At 43.9% G+C, this 20,938-nt stretch overlaps 1 protein-coding gene and 1 long non-coding RNA gene across 2 annotated transcripts; both read right to left on the reverse strand.

The window, feature by feature from the left end:
• Positions 1–1,447: 1,447 nt before the first annotated feature.
• LOC149069485 (vascular endothelial growth factor A-like) lies at positions 1,448–15,511 on the reverse strand. Its single transcript, XM_089249951.1, has 5 exons — positions 15,454–15,511; positions 7,704–7,724; positions 5,229–5,416; positions 3,200–3,498; positions 1,448–1,730 (listed from the first exon to the last, which is right to left on the reverse strand). The coding sequence occupies exons 3-5, from the start codon at positions 5,406–5,408 to the stop codon at positions 1,601–1,603; spliced, it is 609 nt and encodes a 202-aa protein (XP_089106077.1). The 5' UTR covers positions 5,409–5,416; positions 7,704–7,724; positions 15,454–15,511; the 3' UTR covers positions 1,448–1,600.
• Positions 15,512–15,646: 135 nt separating this feature from the next.
• Positions 15,647–18,313, reverse strand: LOC149069486 (uncharacterized). The gene is made up of 3 exons (XR_016195085.1): positions 17,767–18,313; positions 17,309–17,426; positions 15,647–15,672 (listed from the first exon to the last, which is right to left on the reverse strand). It is a non-coding gene; the product is annotated as an uncharacterized LOC149069486 (long non-coding RNA).
• Between the last annotated feature and the right edge of the window lie 2,625 nt (positions 18,314–20,938).

A 20,938-nucleotide genomic window follows, 5' to 3' on the forward strand; every position in this document is an offset into this window, starting at 1 on the left:
TCCATATTTTTACCTCGATCTGCTAATTGGTCCGTTTCTCTTTTTTTCCTCTTGCGGACGGATCACCACCTCTTTTACTATGAGTGGACATCTCTTCCTCCACCCCTATACATTTTTTTCTTCCAAGTCGCAATTCTTGTAAACTCGTACACCTCTGCGCTCCACTATAAGGGCAGCCTAAGCCGGGCTTTCCTAGGAGCAGGTTCTTCTGCGTCGCTTGAACCTAATAGGACCATTTCGCGTCGGCAGAAACGTGTCACTTTATCACACTACGCGTTTGTGTTTTCCAGCGTAGCGCATCAACTGTTCTAACGTCTGCATGCCCACGAGTTTTTGACATTTTGCATAATAAAACAAGGGGGAAGAAACAAAAAAAAAAGAAGATCGGCGAAACGGGTGGCTCCCGACGCATTTGACTCCTCTATAAGCAGTCGGCCAATCACGCCTGATGTAAAGCGCTGGCGTGTTGCGCTCCGTAGGAAAACAGTCGTACGGCTTTTCTTACTGGTGAGTGAACGATGTGTCGCACTGAGCGATTCACGTTGCACACAGCGCAGAAAACCTGCTCCTAGGAAAAATAACCAGGTTTTAAAAATGGATAAAACTAAGGCTCCTGGAAGCGTTGTTCCGTATATCCAGCTTTTTTTCCCAACAATTTGACGTTGCTCTAAGATACAGAACGATCAGTCTCAGCCTAGTTATACAGACGCCTAAAGGCCGCTACAAACTACGCTGACGTGACGTGGTCCCACATCACGTCGAATTCGGATTGGTGGGAATTCCGCAGGACATATCATTCCTACGTCACAGAATTCTCACGAATCAGAATTCAACGTGAATCTCACGTGATGTGGGACCACGTCACGTGAGCGTAGTGAGTAGCGGCTTTTAGGTAGAAACTGAGAATGAATGAAAACCGGAAAAAATAACCGAATTAAAAAATTGTTTGCAGGGTTAGCATCGCTAAAAAGGTCACGGGAAATTTTTTAAGACAGGAAAAAAATAACAGCCGATAGGTGGCGCTGGTACGAGCAAGTGAGGCGGTTTTTAGAACTTGTGTTCCTAAATCACAATCAGTTCACCGTTGTCAACTGTGTATGTGAACAAGGATGCTGAGTGCGAAGGATGAAGCTTTGACTCGCCTGCAATGTGTTATCCCCTGAGGTGGTGGTCATGAATAGTGGCGCCAACTAGTGTGAAAATTTAGGAAAGTGAAGGGGCCTGTAGGTGTACCAGGGTACACTCAAAGTGAGAAATATCGGGTTATGGCACGGTGGGGGGGGGGGGGGAATTGAACGTAAGTTCCTATGAAAAAAAAAACCCTTCGTGATAATAACTTTTTGAAATGTACCGATTCCTTCAATTTTTTATGAATTCTTTAGCTATTTACGAATTCATGGAACACCCGAATTTCATGAAAAAACCACACATTACGCAAAGAGTGTTTCGTGATATATTTTTTTAATGAAGATTTCGAATTTTTTTTACAATCTTCGTGGTGAGATGGCGCCATGATTTTATGTCTCTACGTGTGTGCGTTGATGAAAGTTGGGGGGGGGGGGGGCACCGGGGAAATGTACACAAACAGGGGGAAACAACATCAAGTCGAGTAGTCATCAGTTGTTGTTGTTGTGAGGACAGTTCTGTTTTTTGCCGAGAACCTGGCGATGTCTGCGTCTGAGGCTACGGACGGACGGAAACCGAGCAGAGCGTCTCTGAATGCCTCGCACCTGCAAAAAGACAAAAAATTGACTGTTAGAGAAGACTCTGATAATAATACGTCATAGTTCTCCTGCATCCGGAAGCGCAAACTTCTATTGGATTCGAGTGCGCTCCCAATTATTTGCCACCATCCCCCCCACTTCCCCATTATATCTACAGAAATAATGAGTTTGAACCCCCCCCCCCAATATTTCCAACTTTACGCCTATGACGGAACCTATTACCGCATGCGCTAGTGTGAGCCTTACAAATTCAAGCGACCCTCGCTCTCTAAGTCCTTCTTTAAATCACTCGTTCACACACACGTTCTCTAGGCTCACTGGCCTAGTCCGTTGCTCTCTAGATCCCTCTTTTGGTCACTCATATGATCGCACGCATTCTCTAGGTCACTCTTTTGGTTGCTCACTGACCCGATCTTTTTCTATATACCACTCTTTTTGTCGAACACTGCAATTCTCCCTCGCTCTCCAAGTCCCTCTTTAGGCCACTCCCATGCTTGCACAATCTCCATGTTTTTAGTCACACACTCACTGGCTTAGCCCCTCGCCCCTCTAGGTAACTCTTCAGGTCGATCACATGCTTGATCATTCACTCAAGATCAATCAATGCACTCTTCGTCATTCATTCTTTTAGTCTCTCACTGACCTAATCCCTTTCGATATGCCACTCTCTTTTGGTCACTCATATGCTCACACACACATTTGGTCGCAAATCGGCCTAGTCTCTCACTCTCGAAGTCACTGACTAGCTCGCACATTTTCTAGGTCACTCTTTTGGTCGCTCACTGAGTTGGTCCCTTTATCTCTAGGCAGAAGTGGAGTTTATGGTGTTGCCACTCTTCTTCCACATACTCTACTTTCTTGACCTCTCATTCTTCAAATTCGCCTCCCTCCCCACCCTGGGCTTGTAGCCCCCTTCCCCTTCCTCCCACCAAATATCTCTACTGTGTCTCTCCAGTTCCAGAGCGAGTATCCCGGCACCATCGTATACCCAATACCACGTATACTAGAAGGCCTCCGCGCTTAGCTCGTGACGTCACTGAAGAAAGTCATCTCTCTCACCTTTTTTTATTTTTCTTCCTTTCGAACCAAGTATAAGTCAAAGTCTACCGCCATCTATGGGCAATTTACTACTTAGTGGGTTGTGCCGAAGTGTACGTGTGTGTGTATCTAACAGTCTGAGTGTGTATTTAGTGTTGTGTCTGATTTTTCAGTGCTGCCATCTATATTTCAGAAGTGAAGTGCGATGATTGACATTTGTATCGTTTGTAAGTCTGTTGCTCTCTGTGGAGAGACTAGGTCATCTGACCTAGAGCCATTGGGTATAGCAGGCCGACGCGTGTGCGTCACCTTCCCCCTATATTCAATAGGTGAGACGACCTTATTCAGTGACGTCACGAGCTTCGCGTGGAGGCCTTCTGCTATAGATGGTGTTGGTATATCCAACAATATTCTACGCGATGAGGAATAATACTTACCGGCAGGATCGGAAGTTGAAGTAGAATCCGGTGGAGCATTCGACGATGTGCCTGCACTTGCAGGAGCAGTCGGCGCTGTCCCAGAAGCGGTCGGGTCCGACGCACTGCAGAGCCATCTCGTGGTTGACGCAGACGCAGCGGCATTCGGACCGCCTGTATTCTTGCAGTCCCGGCAGGCACTGGTCGGGTAGCTGCTTACAACCGCAGGCGCACCTGTCGTGTTGCTCGACCGTCAGCACCCGGCGGCCTTCGCTCTGGAAGGCGTCCGTTCTCTGCGGGCTCATCCGAACCTGCAGCACCTTTTGTGGGGGAAGAAAGAAAGACATTCAAACGCTTTTTTATTATGGCTTGAAACAATCTCAGCGCAAACTATTTTGTGCACTTTTTTTGAGCGATAGTAAATTGGCGATAGATGGGGTTGGCGAATGGATCTGAACGAAAGGAAGCCCAGCAATTCAATTCGCAAACTTTCTTGGTTCCTATTGCCCCATAGAGGCGATTTCCTGCCATTTTACCTCGGAAGAGGTTCACTGCGTCGGAACTAGTGGTTATTGTGAGCTCTACATCCCTCTATAATACCTTTACAGGAACTTTAGTGGCACCGACCTAGCTGAACATTTATGTGTTCAGGTGCTGCCATTTATTTTCTAAAGAGGAGACTCTCAAGAAATGGTCATTTTTCATGCGCAGATTAAATTTAGATTTTTCTAAAAGGAATGACCGGATTGGAAGAGACGATCGTTCCCATCATCCCCCCACCCCACCCCACAACTAGATCACGCCTGGACGAAGGCAGACATCTTCAGCCACGAATGAAGCGTACATTTCCAGCAAGGAATGGAGCGAAGGGAAATATCTTCAGTTACTAATGGAGGCAGGCATCATCAGCTGCGAATGGAGCTGAAGAATTCAGGCATCGTCAGCTGAGAATGAAATGAGCAAACATCTTCAGCTACGAATGAAGTGGAGGCAAACATTTCCAGCAAGAAGTGAGGAATGGAGGGGAGGCAGACATATCCACAGCTACGAATAGAGCGGAGGCAGACATCTTCAACTGAGAATGGAACTGAGGAGGCAAGCATCTTCAGATGCGAATGGAACGAAGGCAAACATCTTCAATTTCGGAATGGAGTGGGGGGTAGGCATCTTCACAAAGCTGCGAGTGGAGTGCAGGCAAACATCTCAAGCTATGAATGGAGCGAAGGCTACTTCGAAGGCATCTTCAGCTACCAATGGGGTGGAGGCAAACATTTGCGGCAAGGAATGGAGCTGAAAGAGGCAGACATCTTCAAGCTGCGTAGGAAGCTCAGGCAAGCGAATCCAGGATGACGGTGTCGAAGAGGCTAGTTATCGTGTAGGTTCGTTGGATCACTCCGTATTTTTGGCAAATTTCCCTATATTATTCGGCTCTTGGGAGGGGTGAACATTCCCAATCGCCCCCTTCTGGAACGCGATGCGCGTTCATCTTGATTCATAGTATCACATTTCTACTGCCAACTGTGTGTTGAGAAGCAGCCGATGTTCTTTCTTCACGATTCAATATCATTAAGCCCGTGATGCCAATAAATGAGAGAGAACAACTGAAAATTAAATGTGTGTGTGTGAAAGATTGAATTATTATCAGAACTTGTGCTGCCATCTACTTACGAGCCATCAAACTGTTATATTCCGACTACATGTTACTCATTTGGTGTATCACAGATCTCGTACTTACTGTGTTTACGGCGCTATAAGAAATTTTTGATGAACGTAAACGTTAGCGGTCTTAATGGGGTGGATGAATGGAGGCCCAAATAATATTGAGGGTTTTTATTCACTTTTTTATACCTCATTTCAATTGCAGTACTCAATGCCATTCAGTATCCATTCTACCGGTTGACAGGCATTTTTTTGCGGAAGTTCAAAAGGGACCCCCCAAAAATTTTTAAGCTCCGGGGGCCCCTAAACAAACAGAGGAGGTACGCGAACTTGGCTAATTCACGTCACATAATATTTATGTACAGTGGAGGAGAGAAGTGGAATAAGTTACCGTTATGTTGAGCGTAGACGTGGCGGTCGGTCGGCAGGCCAGAAGCTTGCTCGTGCAACATCCTCCGCATCTGCGTAATCTCACGCAAGGGGGCCACAGCATCACTCCGGACGTTTCTGGCTTCTGCAGCTTCACCACCTGAGTCTCCGGACGGCACACCGCAAACTGAGCAATGTCCATGCTGGCAGCTGATTATTATTAATATAACACAACGTTAATAAAGAATTTCAGAGGAAAAAGCTGAGAAATTTCATTTCATAGATAAGCATGGCCCTGCTGTCTGTGGACACCAGAGACAGGGGGTACTCAGCGGGCTATAGCCCAGGGCGGCAAATTTAAGGAATGAGTGGTCCAGAAAAAAAGTAGAATGGGAGAAGGGCAGCACAAAATTTGTATAGCCCGTCATAAGTCCGTCACTTCCAAAGAGCGATGGACTGGATCATTGAGTGGCCCAGGGGCGTAGCCAGAGATTTCGTTCGGGGGGGGGGGGACCAAAGTGACAGAACGATGGATTTGGCCATCTTTTTCCCCTTTTTTCGGTCATTTTCTCACATTTCGGGGGGGGAAGCAGACCCCCCCAAGTCCCCCCCCTCGCTACGCCCTTGGAGTGACCGAACGAGTGCCCCAAGAATTTGCAAGCATGAGAGTGATGAAAGAGTGACCTATAAAGCGAGAAGAGAGAAGGTCAACGAAAGATCAAAAGCGCGACCTAGAACGTGTGCAGGTATGTCAATGACCAAAATAGGGACCTAGACAAGACCGTAGCGGAGGGAGGGGGGGGGGACTTGGCCCTCTTCCATTTCGTCCCGGGGGGGGGGCTATGATTTATCCTTCTATAGCAGAAAGCCTCCGCGTGAAGCTCGTGACGTCACTGAAGCCGCTATAGTCATTGGATATACTGCACAAAAAGGAAAAAATTTCGCATACGTCGGACTGCTATATCCAATGGCTGCAGATGAAATGGACGCCTTCAGTGACGTCAAAGCTTCGCGCGGAGGCTTTCTGCTACAGAAGTTATTGCTATGATACTGTTGAGGCGGCCGTAGGGACACACTCTTCGTGTTAAAACATAACTCAAAAATTTGTTTGAGTTTCGGAGAACAGCCTCATTATTATCATCAAGGGTTCCACAGAACAGCCTCATAACTATTAAGGATTCCGCATAACACTTACGTTGAAAACCCCTGCACTAGTAAGTGGCGGGGTGGACCACTCTTCTCCGGCCTTGCCTGCACGGCTGCCGCAACAGCATTATGTTTCCCCCAACGGGTAATTTTTGAGCACCCCTCATACCTAACTAAAAGCAGCCTACAAATTCGCATGCTCTCGAAAGTAATCCCATAGTACCAGATCTCATTATCATGGAGCCCCCCCCCCCCAATTAACACGTTCCCCATTCGTTAAGACGGGGGGGGGGGCCCTACCAAGGTTGACCATATTTTCCAGAGGAAAAATGCGGGAAATTTTTTGGAATACTGAATACGGGAAAAATGTCGCATTTTTATAAAATTGCGGGAATATCCAGGGAAATACAGGTTGTGTATGGTCACTCTAGCACCTTTTGGAAAGTGCGGGCCACTTGAGTGATCTGTAAATTTGCCGCGGAGGATGACTTAAAAGATCTAGAAATGTCTGGAGGGCCGCTCAAGTTTTCAGGAACTGTGCCGAAGGTCACTAAAGTGATCTGTAAATATGCCACGAGTCAATGAAGTGATCTGGGAATGTGCCGGGGACTACTTGAGTGATCATCAAATGTGTCACAAGCCACACGTCACGTGAGTGATATGTAAATATGTCGCGGGTCGCTTGTAAATGTACCGCGGGCAACTTGAGTAATCTGACCATTTAATTGATTTGTAGATGGGCCGCGGATCACAGAAATGCTCTGTAAATGTGCCACGGGTCACTTAAGTGATCTGTAAATATCTTAATTAGTTCATTTTTACCAAATTTGTTTTCGACGTCGAACGAACCCGAGGGCTGCAATTGGCCCGCGCATAGGCGGAGATAGCCTTTGAAGTCTGAAGGGGGGCACGATGATGATGATGTCAATTTATATACACACATCAGATCAGTCGACTCCACGTTTGACGCTGGGGGGGTGGGCAATGCCTCCCCACGCGCCCCCCCCCCCGTATCGCCGCAAATGGGCCCGCGAGTCATGGGATGAGCATATATATATGCATATATATATCTAGCCCAGTGTTTCCCAAAGTGGGCAATGTAACGGTCCGGGGGGGCGGTGATAGAAGCTACGAGTATAACATAGGATCCTATGGGTTCGCGTGAGTCCGGGCGGGGGGGGGGCGGTGATGAGGGAGAAAAATTCTGAAGAATTAGGGGGGGGGCGATGGGACAAAAAAGTTCGGGGAGCTATGCTCTATCCTTACCTGACGCAACCCTACCTAAGGAGGTAGGTGTTGCCTGACTGCGTGAATCGGAAAAAATAATTGAGCGCAAAAAAATTCTACTCACCAGCCGCTGCTAGGGCTCGGCCTGAAACATAGAAGAGACATGCAATGCAATAAAACAGCGCCATCTCTAATAGTAGTAGTACTATTAATATACACAATTGTTTATATAAGTAATAGACGGAGTGAAAGGATGGGAGTTTTTTCGATCGCGTGAGATCGGGAAAAGGGACGTGCTGTGAATGGCTAAAAAGGAGAAAGTCCCTTCGGTTCCTTTTTTTTTCCAAAAATCAAATCCAATCATTTCTCACATTTTAGTTTTCATCTCTCTCTCTCCGTGTGCCTTGTTAGTGAGATATCATTTGGGGGGGAGGGTTGTGCGAGGGGGGGGGGCACCCGCCGTCGGAACTGTCAAAGGAGCGGCTTCCCAGAGACCGAGAGGTCAAAATTATGGTCGTGCTCGTAGCACTGACCTTCGAAGATAAGGCCCCGAGCCTTAATAAAGAAAATATTTTATATATTTTTTTTTGCATCTTCTTAACATGGCTTTCGCCGCGAGACGATATTATTTTCTCACCATAATGTTACTGCCATGCCGTTGCCGCTTCTTCTTCTTTTCTCGTGTTTGTCGTTATGCGGATGCTTTTGTTCTTCGGCTTCCGGAAAATGATCGGATCCGCCTTGTTTTTATCTCGAGATCGATCGAAATTTCGAGTGATTGATGCGCGAACTTCTCTTCCATCTCGCACACATCACCATAGGCGTAAACTTATTGAAAATGTTGGGGGGGCTCCGGCTCTAATAGAACCTCGTTTATACGACGCGTCGTATAAATGCGAAAGCAGTACTGCAAAACGAACTTTTTCCGAAAATTACCCCCCCCCCCCACCTTTTTTTTACAGACGTTTCCGAAAAAAAATTTTGTGAAAATCTGTCGTTTTGATTCAAAATCTTATGCTTGAGAAGAAATATACTTATAATACTATCATAACATTACTGTTGCTAAAGTCTCAAGCACTTTTACGGTATTCATTTCAAGATTCAACAGAAAAAAAAGTGTTATTTAAACGTTATGTAAAACGTCCTTTACTTGACAGAGAACACCGTTACAAAATTATCGAATGTGGGGGCGACAAAAATCCCAGTTACAGCCCTGGCTATCAGCATACCGTAGCCCGTTCAATAATTATTTCAGTACCTGTCAAAAGCCATTGAACACAGGGCCACAACTAGGGAGGAGCAGGCGGGTCTCGTGCCCCGGGCGCTAGACCGGATGGGGTGTAAATTTCATTCTAAAACCTCTCCTTCAACATTACAAGGGGGGCGTCAAAATGCGCGCTTGCCCCGGGTAACCAAGCATCTAGTTGCAGCCCTGATTGAACCAGCCAATCATCTTAAATTTTATTACTTTTTCAGTAAAAAATATGCATGAGAAACTACAGTCGATCCCGCTTAGTTTTTCCGCTTACAACGTTTCTTCATGATGGGTTTTTGAAAACCGTAAAACACTGTATTTCAGTGACACGTTTTCACCAATTGAAAAATTATGTGATTCGATTGATAGAAAAGGTGTTTTCCAAAGACTTGGGAGTTCGAATCGAAGTGAAAACGTCGATTAATTGAAGTGTATACAGGCAGGGCCCTGGGTAAAGCAGGAATTAGGAGGCTCTTGCGACAAGAGTCAAAGATGTTAATTGGTCAGTGAATGTATGTTGTTTGTACTAATAACTAGAAATTCCTAAATAAAATACATGTAGAAATCATTTGCATGAGAATGTTTTTGCAAATGAATATGCACCGAGATAAATAGAAAAGATGCATTTAAAAACGCATTTGCGTTTTTTGCTTGGTTATTTGTTCTTTAGCACATATTTTCTCAGTTTTAGTTCATATTTAGCCATTTTTTTTTAAGTGGAAAATTCGGGCTCTAATTACAGGCGAATCGTTTTAACGAATACCGTTACAGCGAAAATATCATTTTAACGAATGGTTTTCTAATCCCTCTAATAAGTATACATAGGAACAATGCAAACAATCTGAAATTTCTTTATAACGAAGTGTTTTCTCCGGTTTCTTGGACTTCGTTATAACAGGATATTCGACTGTATAACAATCATTTAATGTATTGTTACCAAAGTGAATGGGACAAGGGCGTAGCCAGAAATTTCGTTCGGCAGGGGGGACCAAAGTGATAGAACAATAGATTTGGTCATCTTTTTCCCTTTTTTCGGTCATTTTCTCACATTTCGGACGAGGGGACCAGACCCCCAAGTCTTCCTCTTCGCTACGCCCTTGGAATGGGATACCCCTGAGCATGAGCGTACCCAAGAAAACCAATCTATTGGGGGGGGGGGGGGGACACGGAATTTCTTCCAGAGAATTTTTGAGTTGGTGCCAATTTTCCAAAAGCATTTAATTAACAAAAATTTATTTGATTGTTGGGGGCGTAGCCTTTGCCCTTGAGCCCCATTCTAGTTTGATCACGGTCCAAGTAAAAATATACTTTCATTCTCTCTCTCTCATTGAAACGAGCACAACTCCGGTCTATCGCCATAGGCAATTTATTCAGATCTAGTCATGCCGTAAATCTGAGTATATCCTCCCAGGGTCCCCCAGATCTCATGAATCCCGAAATCCCCTGGGCGGGGTCATGAAAATGACTATATACAAAAAATATATTTAGAACAGTATATGCATCTTTATTCATTCCAGGGTTGGACAAACCCCAAGTGCCAGGTCACCATGGTGACTGGAAAATCTGTATTCGCGCCTAAAATTTTGTATATGTGATTGCTAAATCAGAATCTAGTGATGGCTCAAAATTTTCCGATTTCATAATTGTCTTCCAACATGGAAAGGAGCAGAGCCACAACTAGAGAAAGCAGGTAGGTCTGGTGCTCCGGACGCTGGACCAGAATGCGAGTCGAATTCACCCTTTAACTGCTTCTTCTACATGCAAGGGGTGCCAAAATTCCGAATTGCCCCAGATGACAAAGTATCTAGTTGCGGCCCTGGGAAGGGGGTCATCAATTCCCAGAAAGGTTGAAAAAAGATTATTTAAGATACTTTTCTCGTGAAAAAACCATGCTTGGCTCTTACAAAATTTGGCTGGTGCCTAAATTTTTTAATGATTTTTGTCGAGCCCTGTATTTATTTATATTTTATGATACAGTGTATATTTCCCCCAAAATCAAATTACATGTCGCTTATTTAAGATTTATTTTACTCTCATATATTGAGTCATATATCAGGTTTTAAATTAGAAAAATAATAATTTTTTTAGTTGCATAAATTTCTTATTAAAAACTCGATTCAAATATTGTCACTTTTACAAGTACGCAAGCCAAATGGAGTTTAAATTTTTCTTAAATAAATTTTAAATATGATTGAAAAAAATAAAACATGGTAAGTTTTATTAATTTATTGATATGTCTAACAGAAAAAAAAGTATTTTATACTACGCTTTATTGATTATAAGTATTAGAGGGCTGCAAAATCTAGATTGTTTTTGAAGATTCTGAATAAATTATCATTAAAGAAAATGCTTAAAATGCAGGAATTTATCAAAAATGTGTAACTATATTTAATATTGCTTACTTTTTCTGTCAGGAAACTGTGCGGAATCACGAGGAACTTTTCCGTTTTCTTGTAATACAACATGTTTTACTAACAGAAGGTTTATACTGTACGTGCACAACCGAATGTGGTCCACACAAACCATAAAATACTGTGGAACTGTCTATCTCAACATTTGTGGGGGGTGGGGGGGGGGGGTTTCAGTGGAAAAACAAGGAGTTTACTTCAAGTGGCTCCAAACACAGCTATTCTTATTTTGCAGAATCACAAACCTCGTCTAGATTTTTCTTCACCACCGTAATTTCTTTATATTCCAATTAGGATCATCTATGTCGGCGTCCTTCACGGATGGCCATCCATTAAGCACAAAAGCTTTTAAAGCCTTGACCGGCGGCGTCAAGAAGAATGTAGTTTTCAGGATCAGAAGGGGGGTCCCCATATGGACGGATGCCTCCAGGTGACATATTCCCCACATAAAAGCGACACGCTATACACTCCCCGTCCTTCTAATTAGGAAATGGTGATTGTATTCAGTAAACCTGCATTGAAGCAGCCGAAACTGAACCCTATTGAAATGCTCTTTGTCAGCTGCAGAAAGTGCGGCCCCTTTATCATGAAAAAAAAAAAAAATACATGGAATTAAAAGTCCGCCAAAGATCCCAGGCTAGAAGCCCTTCTCCAGTATGTGGGAGTCCATGGCCGTGCTTATAGCTCGCTGAGTGCCTCCCCCCCCCCCCGGGAAACACGCCACTAGATGCCACGGACGGGCTGTAACTAGGAGTGAAGATCATTTTATTGTCGGGAAAGGGGGGGGGAAGCATCGAAATGCCTCCTTGAGATCGACTGTGATGCCGCAAGATATTTAAAATTTCTAACAGTGCTGCGAACGTAAACAGGGTATGTAAAACCCCCTCTTTGCGGTCACCGGCTGGACAAATAGAAATTCGTCCGTAAAAAATAATTGATCGGGAAAGGAGGAACCCTATTAAAACATTGAGAATAATTCTTCATTTTGAAATAAACACAATTTTTTGAATAACATAAGTAAGAAATACTACATCCTTTTTAGAAAAATTCCCCAATTTAATTTGCAATGGAACATAGAAAAAATTACAGTATTTTCCGATAAATAGAGGTCGCATCCTGTAAAATGGCCGGAAAAAGTGTTTGTGGAAAAATCGCCACTTTTTTTTTAACATGTCACAGCTTCGTATAAAGGCCGAAACTCACTGTACTGACGTGACGTGATTATTCCGAGTCTAGGTGTGGGAAAACGTGTCCATGCGATTTTTTTTGGGGGGGGGGGGGAGGAAGAGGGGAAGATTGAGCCAGCTCTCCGAAATTAATAAGAGGGGGGGGGAGTCTCGATCCCATTGGCTTAAAACAAGTTACGACAGGTAATACAAGTTACGACTTAATGCACTTAACATACGACTTAATACAAGTTACGCTTACGACAGGTCCAAGCACTTCCCTATAAAAAATCGGGGTCCTCGCGAAAGATCTGTCCAAAAGCCCGGTCCAACGGAGACAGGATCATTTTAGTCGTGGAGGGAGGGAAGAGTATGTAATTTTTTCACCCTCTCCCCACTAAAAAACACGATCGAAACGTTATTTTTCGTCTTCCACCCTCCCCCCCCCCCAGAATGAGCAGTCCCCACAAGAATTCCGCCTGTGAAAACTGCCTTCTTCCCTAGTTCCGGCCCTGGCTACCTAAGTGTTGGAGTACTGGAAACAGGGCTGGGGGGAGGGGTCAAATGTCTAGGGTGCCGGACCAGAGGGGGGGGGAACGCAAATTTCACCTTTTAACCTCTCTTCAACATTTATTGAAATACCGTATTTAAAATTTCTATATAAGAGTGCTGCTAACGTAGATAGTTTGAGAATCCCTGATTTATAAGGAGGAAATTTCATATTCCTAGTATTAGAATGCAATGGTACCCGGCTCAGGGGGCTTTGAAATTTTCCATTCATTTCTTATTTTCTTTTTTTTTTGTGTGTTAATTTTATTTTACTATTATTTATTTGATTCCCCTCAAAGGCACCGGAACCTAGGAGTGGAGGATATTTGAGCCCAAAAAATTTTGTAAGGCGGTTGAGCCCCCCCCTGAAAAATGTTTCGGCATCGGTCCTCAAGATCTGTTATGAATGGGCATTTAGAATGTGCTTTTTTCCCCAATATTTTTCAAAAAAACATTGGGGGGGGGGGGGCCAAAAAGTTATTGGTCCTCCCGCATATACGGGACTCAAGCGTGTACAAAGGAGAGGGAGAATGCATTGCACAATGGTTTTTTTTCAGTAATTACTGGGAGGCTCAGTCCCCTTACAAAATTTATTGCGGGGGGGGGGGTGCTCAAATGGCCTCAGCCTCTAGGTTCTGGCACCTATTATTTATAGAGTGTAATTTATTTCGGTTTCAATATCATTGCTTCCCAATTTTCAACCTCCCCCCTCCCCCCCACCATGCATCTTTGGGCTTATTTTCATGTCGGCGCCATGGCCGTCCTCCGGTCGCAGTGAACAAAAGAAGAGACACTCAGTTTTTGCCACAGGCAAAGAAGAAAGAGCCCCCTCAACACCTCAAAGAATCTTCCTCTCAGCCGTGCCTTCTGGCAGAAGGATTGGAACTGATGGAGGTTGCAATTGGGGATTGAACGGCAGGGAAGAAATGAGATAAACGTATTGTCATGGAACAAGAAAGCCAAAGACCATCCAGATTTTTTAAAAGAACTAAAATTTTGTGCAGATTGTTTCCATTAACTAATTCATAATTAGGACAACTTTTGGTTAAAAAAAAAATTTTCATCATTGCAAAATGAATAAGCCATATTCATACGAATTTTTGGGGGGGCTGAGCCGCGTCTTCAAAAATGTTGGGGGGGCTCGGGCCCATGGGCCCTATAGAAGTTTACGCCTATGCACATCACTGCTTTTAATCGTTTGTAATCGATTACGGCTGCCGGACCATTGTGATATCAATTATTATGCACTTACTTATAAAAAGCTGAACCTGAGGATATATAAACGGCTTTGAACGATCGGATCGAAGAGTTTTCAATGAAACGAAACCCTGAGACTAGTCTCGCTAAATTATGCTTGCTCTACAGCTGAAACAATATTCAGCTTTTATACTGGCTTCCCCCCTCCCCCCCCCCCCCGCATAAGTTATTCAGCCTTCATGTGGTCTTTCACATAAATTAGTCAGCTCTTTTATGCGGTTCTTCACATAAATTATTATTTCGCTTTTGCATAGCCCAAGAAAAAAGTTAGTACTCAGGTGTTTTACACGGCTGACTGGGCAGTTATTCAGCTTATGCTTCTTCAACATGTGTTTCTTGAGGAAGGTATTCAGCTTCCACATGGTCCTTCGCATAAGTTAGTCAACTTTTATGCTGCCCGCGAAGAAGGTATTCAGCTTCCATACACTTCTTGAGGAAGGTATTCAGCTTTTATACAGGCCACGGGGAAGTTATTCAACTCTTGTACGGCCCCCGAGGAAATTAGTTATTCAGCTTTTAGAGAAGTTATTCAGCTCTCCCCATGAAGGTATTCAGCTTATACATAATACGGTCCCCCCCCCTCCTCTCATAAAATATTCAGTTCTTATACATCCACGAGGGAGGTATTCAGCTTCCATATAGTCCTCCGTATAAGTTATTCAACTTTTACGTGGACTTTGAAGACATTATTCTGCCGGCCCCCTCGTTAAACATCTATTATTCAGCTTTCATACCCTTCGCATTCCGTACAAAAAAAAATTATTCAGCTCTTATTCGGCCCTGAGGAAAGTTATACAGCTTTTTTTTTATGGCCCATAAAAGCAACTCTGCATTGGGAGGCTATTTCACTGAAGTAAAAATATTATTCCGAACGGAGATATATATTGCTGAAATTTCAGGGGGGAGGGGGGGATGAGGGGGGTTAGAGGTGTTGAGCAAGCATTTGCTCAGAAATTTATGACTAAAATTCGTGATGCTTGGCGAGAATTGCCGGTTTAATTACCATACGTAAACTGGCCGTAAAGCATCGGAAAAATCCAGCTACTGTCAGAAACCGTCTAAATTATGCTTTCTGACTTCAAAAATTGTTTGTTTATTTTTACTTCAATAGCCATTACCACGAAACAATGCTTTCATGACAATGCATTTTGCCCACTCTTTAACGATGATTTATTACTTATGTTATTTTAATCGCATTCAAAATGGAATGGCTCATGATCGGATAATAGAGATACTTACGAGCACTTGCGAAAGCGATTCTCCTCGTCCTCCTCCTACTCCTCTTGAACCTGCAAGAAGAAAAATAACATGGATTTTGAGAGAAAAACTAATGATAACTAATTGATTCGAATCAGCAAATGAAAGTCAAATTCTTGATATTCATTCGAATAATAATAAGAATGTCTCTGAATGTCATTGAATGAGAACTTACTGGGATTAAGAAACTCGGCTCTTCACCTAAACGAGGAGAAATAAAAAGCATCATTTCACAATAATCCTGACGTGGAATTTTTTAATAATCCACCAAAACGTTTAAAATATCGGGAATCCACAAAAACGTTTATCTTACAAAACAAAATTAAGTATCCGAAATTACATTTTGGAAGAAGTTAACGGATTCAAAATCACATCTTGGACGAAACTTTCCAAACTTACACCTCGGACAAAGTTATAAGATCCAAAATTTATTTTTAAAAATTATGGGATTCAAAATTGCATTCCAAAGAAAATTGTCCGATCCAAACTATGCGGCTGAATAAAAGTTCCAAGTTGATCTTAGTTGTGGCAGCGAACATTGCCGTAACTAAACTGTGATAAACGCAGCCTACCTGGAAAAGTGGCCGGGTATCACAATCACACATTCAAAGCGATATGTTTAACCTCTTTATACGATCAGGGAATAAATTCAAACAAGTTCTCTGTTTTCTTTCCCCTCTCTTCACCATCGCGAAGCTTTATAGTAATTATTATCTACGGAAGTTGCTTTTTCTTTCCCTCCTTTCTTTATTATGCATCTTTCTACTATACACATGCAAGAGAGGAAAGAGAACATGTAGTGTGAGGGTGCAAAAGACGACTCTAAAAAAACTCTTATATATGTATTGCCTAATACAGTAGTCGGGAAGACTCATTAGTCAACAGAGCCAAATATCAACAGTACAACCATTGAAATTTCTTTTGAGAGCCAAATTTTTCTTAACTTTTACTATATAGAGGTACATTGTTATCAACTTAATTAGGGTACTCCTAAACTGTCCTTTGCTAAAAACGTCCTCGATCTGATTGAGTACGTTCGCTGAGGTCGACCCCTTAAAACTCTCCAATGGGTGATGGTGGATCGCTTCTAGCAGTGTTGGCCGATGTTGGATGGAGAGAGGAGGCCGCGGGAGGGCCGTCATGAAGAGGTGGTGGCCCAGGAGCGTCGTCTTCTATGATCTGGCCGGGTAGAGGAACATGTTCCTTAGTATGGAAAACATTGCATGTCTTTCCCCCCCCCCCCCATATTCCGAGAGGAGACTCGTCTTTTTGCGTCTATCTACACCGGAGTACCTTAGGAAAAATCCTCGTTTTTCCGAAACATTTCCCGAACTTCCCAGTTTCGACCCACCTGATTGGTCGTGGAAGGGTCACGTGACAGCAGCAGCGTCAGGCATTCACTCTCTTTCGGCAAAAGCTCACGAAAAAGATGACTCACTAGGGAGGGAGGGGAAGGGAAGGGAAGGGAGCGAGAACAAAATAGCCAAAATGCGTGTCTAAACATGATCGTGCAAAAATCTGGAATTTTTGTGCTCCAAAAATTCCAAAATACCAAGCGCGTGGTATTTTGCGGAAGGGCCACACTCAAGGGGCCAAAGAGCCTCACGTGACTCGCGAGCCACGGTTTGCCGACCACTGGCCTAATATATCCCCCTCCCCCACCAACTTCCCTTTTGTAACGTTCGACCAAGGTAGGATAAGGTTGCCACATTTATCGCCGATTCGTTAAATAGAGATAATCGAAATTTCTTGCTAAACCTTGTATATGAAGTGTGGTTAAAGAAAGGTATAAATGAAAAAGATTTAAAGTCCACCAAAAAAGATTCAATATACGAACCTTCGGAGCTGATGCGAGGCCTCAGACCAGTATCTTCCGGTGGGACGACGACGAACCTGGTGAGGAATTCGGTGACGTTATTGATGTCCCGCATCAATAACAGCAGGCGCTCCGGGATCTGGAAAATTGTGGAAAAGGTCATCAGCATCTAGATATGCGTGCGAACGAGAAATGAACGGATAAAATAAGCCATTCCTTGATCACCATTACATCGCTAATAAATTATAGACACGTCCCCCCCCCCCGCATTTGGAATGAGGAACTCCATATTTATCTTTACACTATAAATTTACTGTAGAAAGAGCCGGCGAACAATTCAGGCCTGAAGAGCAGCAGCCAAACACACCCCGCTTTGACTTTACTGTATCTTTGACACCCCCCTCAGTCACACAGTGGTTCGTCGAATGACACTAAAAACCGATAATATGCAAGTCATAACACGGAATTGAACGACTTACTCCATCCATGGTGAAGAACCTCTGCTGTCCAGTTTATTGGAACTCAAATCGTTGGATTCGGTCGGGAAGATGACCCGGTCCTCGGACCTTCCCGTGGCCAGTAGCAGCATCATCATCACTGCTGGGACGATGAGCACCGTCCGAGGAAGCACCATAATCAGATCTCGCCTCATGAAAGTGTCTCAAAAGGCGTCTGCGACTCCTCATGGAATTTTAAAACGTCTCAAAAAAATATTCACATCTAGTATCTCGTAGTATTGCACAGGATCTCCGATATCCGGCTGGTTGCCGGATCCCCGCGGGCGTCACTGTCACTTACATCATCATCATCCGGAAACAGGCTTTGATGTTGTCGATTTCTCTTTCGGTGTTTTTGACAATCCGTCGTCACTTGCAGCCGGAGAATAAAGTGCTAATATTGGTCAACGACTAATATTATTGAAATTTCGTCACGTGACTGGATTTTCTCTTGCAGAAGCCGCCGACGCTTTTAGAAAGGAAAGGGCAATTATTATGTACATTTTGGCAAGAGAAACCGCCATTATATAAACAAGAATAGACACATGACTCGTCATTCGACGACATGACCTTCAGTCGAGCGTAAGATTCTGGCTGCAAATGATTATTTCTCGTTGCTGCAATCGATGCCTTTTTTTTTCCTTTTTGATCGACCGGATAAAGATCGACGAGAGGTCAAATGAATCGGAAATTAAGTAAAGACATTCATTGCCTTTCTTTTCACCCCCGGGATCCCCGCCGTCCAGGTTCCACGCCATGGGAAACAAAGCGCGATCATTTATTCAGTAGGTAGAGAGAGAGTGAAATCGAACTCACTTTCCCCCTACTTCTCGGCTTTCTTCCTGGCAAACAAAGACCAGGGTAATTATTTTGCGACCGTATTGTTTTTGTTTGGTGTCGTCGAATGCGGGTCAGTTTGGGCACGTGATGTCCTCGGACTTGTGTTCAAGGTGTAATTGTGGTTTGGGCCGAAAGCCTAATTTGCGATTGTACATGACGTGTGATCGGTCGATATCGGGTCCCGCCTTGATGGTAACCCGATTAGAGATAGGCCCTGAAATAGCGATTTTAATTGTCACCAGCGTCTGAACTGCGTGTATAACGCGATTAGCCGATATAAGTACGTTTCCTAATTGCGTATCGTTTATAACAAACTTATGTACCCTTAGGGGTCATTCAAGTATTACGTTAGCATTGAGGGGGTTTCGGATTTGCTGACTTTTGATGGCGGGGGGGGGGGGTGTGAAGGTTGCTTACATCATCAACCACCCCTTTTTGAAGATATGAACTGCTGACGAAATTTTGCTGACAGGGTGGGAGGGGGGGGGGGGTCAGTGTTTTGCTGACTTACGTAATACTTGAATGCCCCTTAACGGGAACTTGCATTATATTGCTGTCGTCCTAGGCGCACATTTTCAATTGGTGCCAAAATCAGCTTGAGCCCATAAGCTCGGATATTTGGTGAGTTTAGAATTTTTCAGGGATGCAAATTTTTCATTGCAAATCGACAAAATAATAATGGGATTCACACATCCCTTTTCCCCCTAAAGTGAAAGCCATGAAAGCTGTTTTAAGTCGGTTTAATCATAAAAAGCATGATTCAGTAAGACTCTTTCGGTACCACTCGCTTTTTAGGCAGAGGCGGATTCATAGTTTTGCAATCTAGTGCCATTTTCTTGACCGCTCATTCTTCAAATTTGACGCCGCCATGGGCTATAGTCCGCTTAACCCTGTAAATACGCCTCTGCTGGTCACAAGAAACGCAAATAAAATATAGGGGGATATAAATAATATAAAATATAAAATAACGGGGATATAGAATGTATATAATTTTAACATGTAATTTTTTTTAATTTTTGATTGAGAAAATAAATGCTCCCTTCGGGGAACCCCCGTATGGCGAATCACATTCGCCGGGTCGGGGTAAGTAACTCATATCCAAGTGAACGTTATGTGTTCATTACTCGAGCAATACCAAGCGTTTTTGACTTCCGGCGTCTTTGGGTTCAGTATGACGTAGATGATGGGGGGGGGGGGGGGGGGGGGGTTAACTAGACGTCTCGGTTCTAAAGACGACTAGTCCCACCCGGTTTTTGAGTTGTACTGGGAGAACACGATGCTAACAGCCGAAACGTTTTGTGGGAAGGATACGTCTAAATTCTGCCGACACGTTCCAGGGCCATCTTAAGAACCCCAGGGGCCAAGTGATTTTTCTGTGACCCTACCTGGCGATTTAACGAAAAATTCAATAATAACTTCTCATTTTTCTGAGATGCCCGGGCTGTGCGCGGATGGACCCATGCGTTAAGACGGCACAGACACATCAACTATCTTGCATTTTCAGAAGCACCTACATTTTATTTAATGTTTTTTGAAACGGATTAGCGATAGAAATCGACCAACCGTTGCGAGGAGAAGTGATTCCAGAAAGTTCTTCGACCTGTGACAACAACCTCGTTACAGCGAAAATCACTTATTTCGACTTTCTTCTCGAAAACGGCGCAATATACGACGGTCTACGACCTCAGCGAGAGACAATTCTCACTGTCTCACCTTCACGTCTTCTTCCAGACATCTGGGGGGCTTCAGATCCCTATGCAGGCATTTTTTGTGGACCCCAATCGGTCCTCGAACAGGGGAAATCTTAAGAGAATCATAGCCCCCCCCCCCCCGTGCAAAGTGACTTTCTTGAGGCCCCCCTTACCAAATAGAAAAATACCCGCTACCAACTCATATACTTACTCTTGAAAGAATTCAAGGAGAGAAAAAACTCTAGTAACCAGATCTAAGTGGCCCCTTCTGTACCTGAGCCTAATACTTTACTGCAAGCGATGCAGCGTGCAATTCGACACGTCTTAAGGCATGGGCATACCCGGGCAAGGCCCGGGAACCTCACAAAAATGAGATCTGGTTGAAATTTTCGAGAATTTATCTGGTAGGGCCCTCAGAACAATCACTTGGCTCGGGCGGGCCCATGATGCTCATTAGATGGCCCTGGCAAATCGCCGTGTATGGTAATGTAATTGACTGAAAAAAAGTTTGGATTTATAAATATATATGAGAGTATTTATACTGCTGTGAAGACCGTCGTAAGGCTGTGGACGTAGGGCATGCGTGTTTTCGATCCACAGGTAGGGGGCGTGATTTACTCGCT

This window comes from Pholcus phalangioides, unplaced genomic scaffold (genome assembly GCF_987345545.1).
Source record: "Pholcus phalangioides strain wild (caught in Gottingen) unplaced genomic scaffold, Ppha-v1.0 ptg000022l_1, whole genome shotgun sequence".
Classification (NCBI taxonomy): domain Eukaryota; kingdom Metazoa; phylum Arthropoda; class Arachnida; order Araneae; family Pholcidae; genus Pholcus; species Pholcus phalangioides.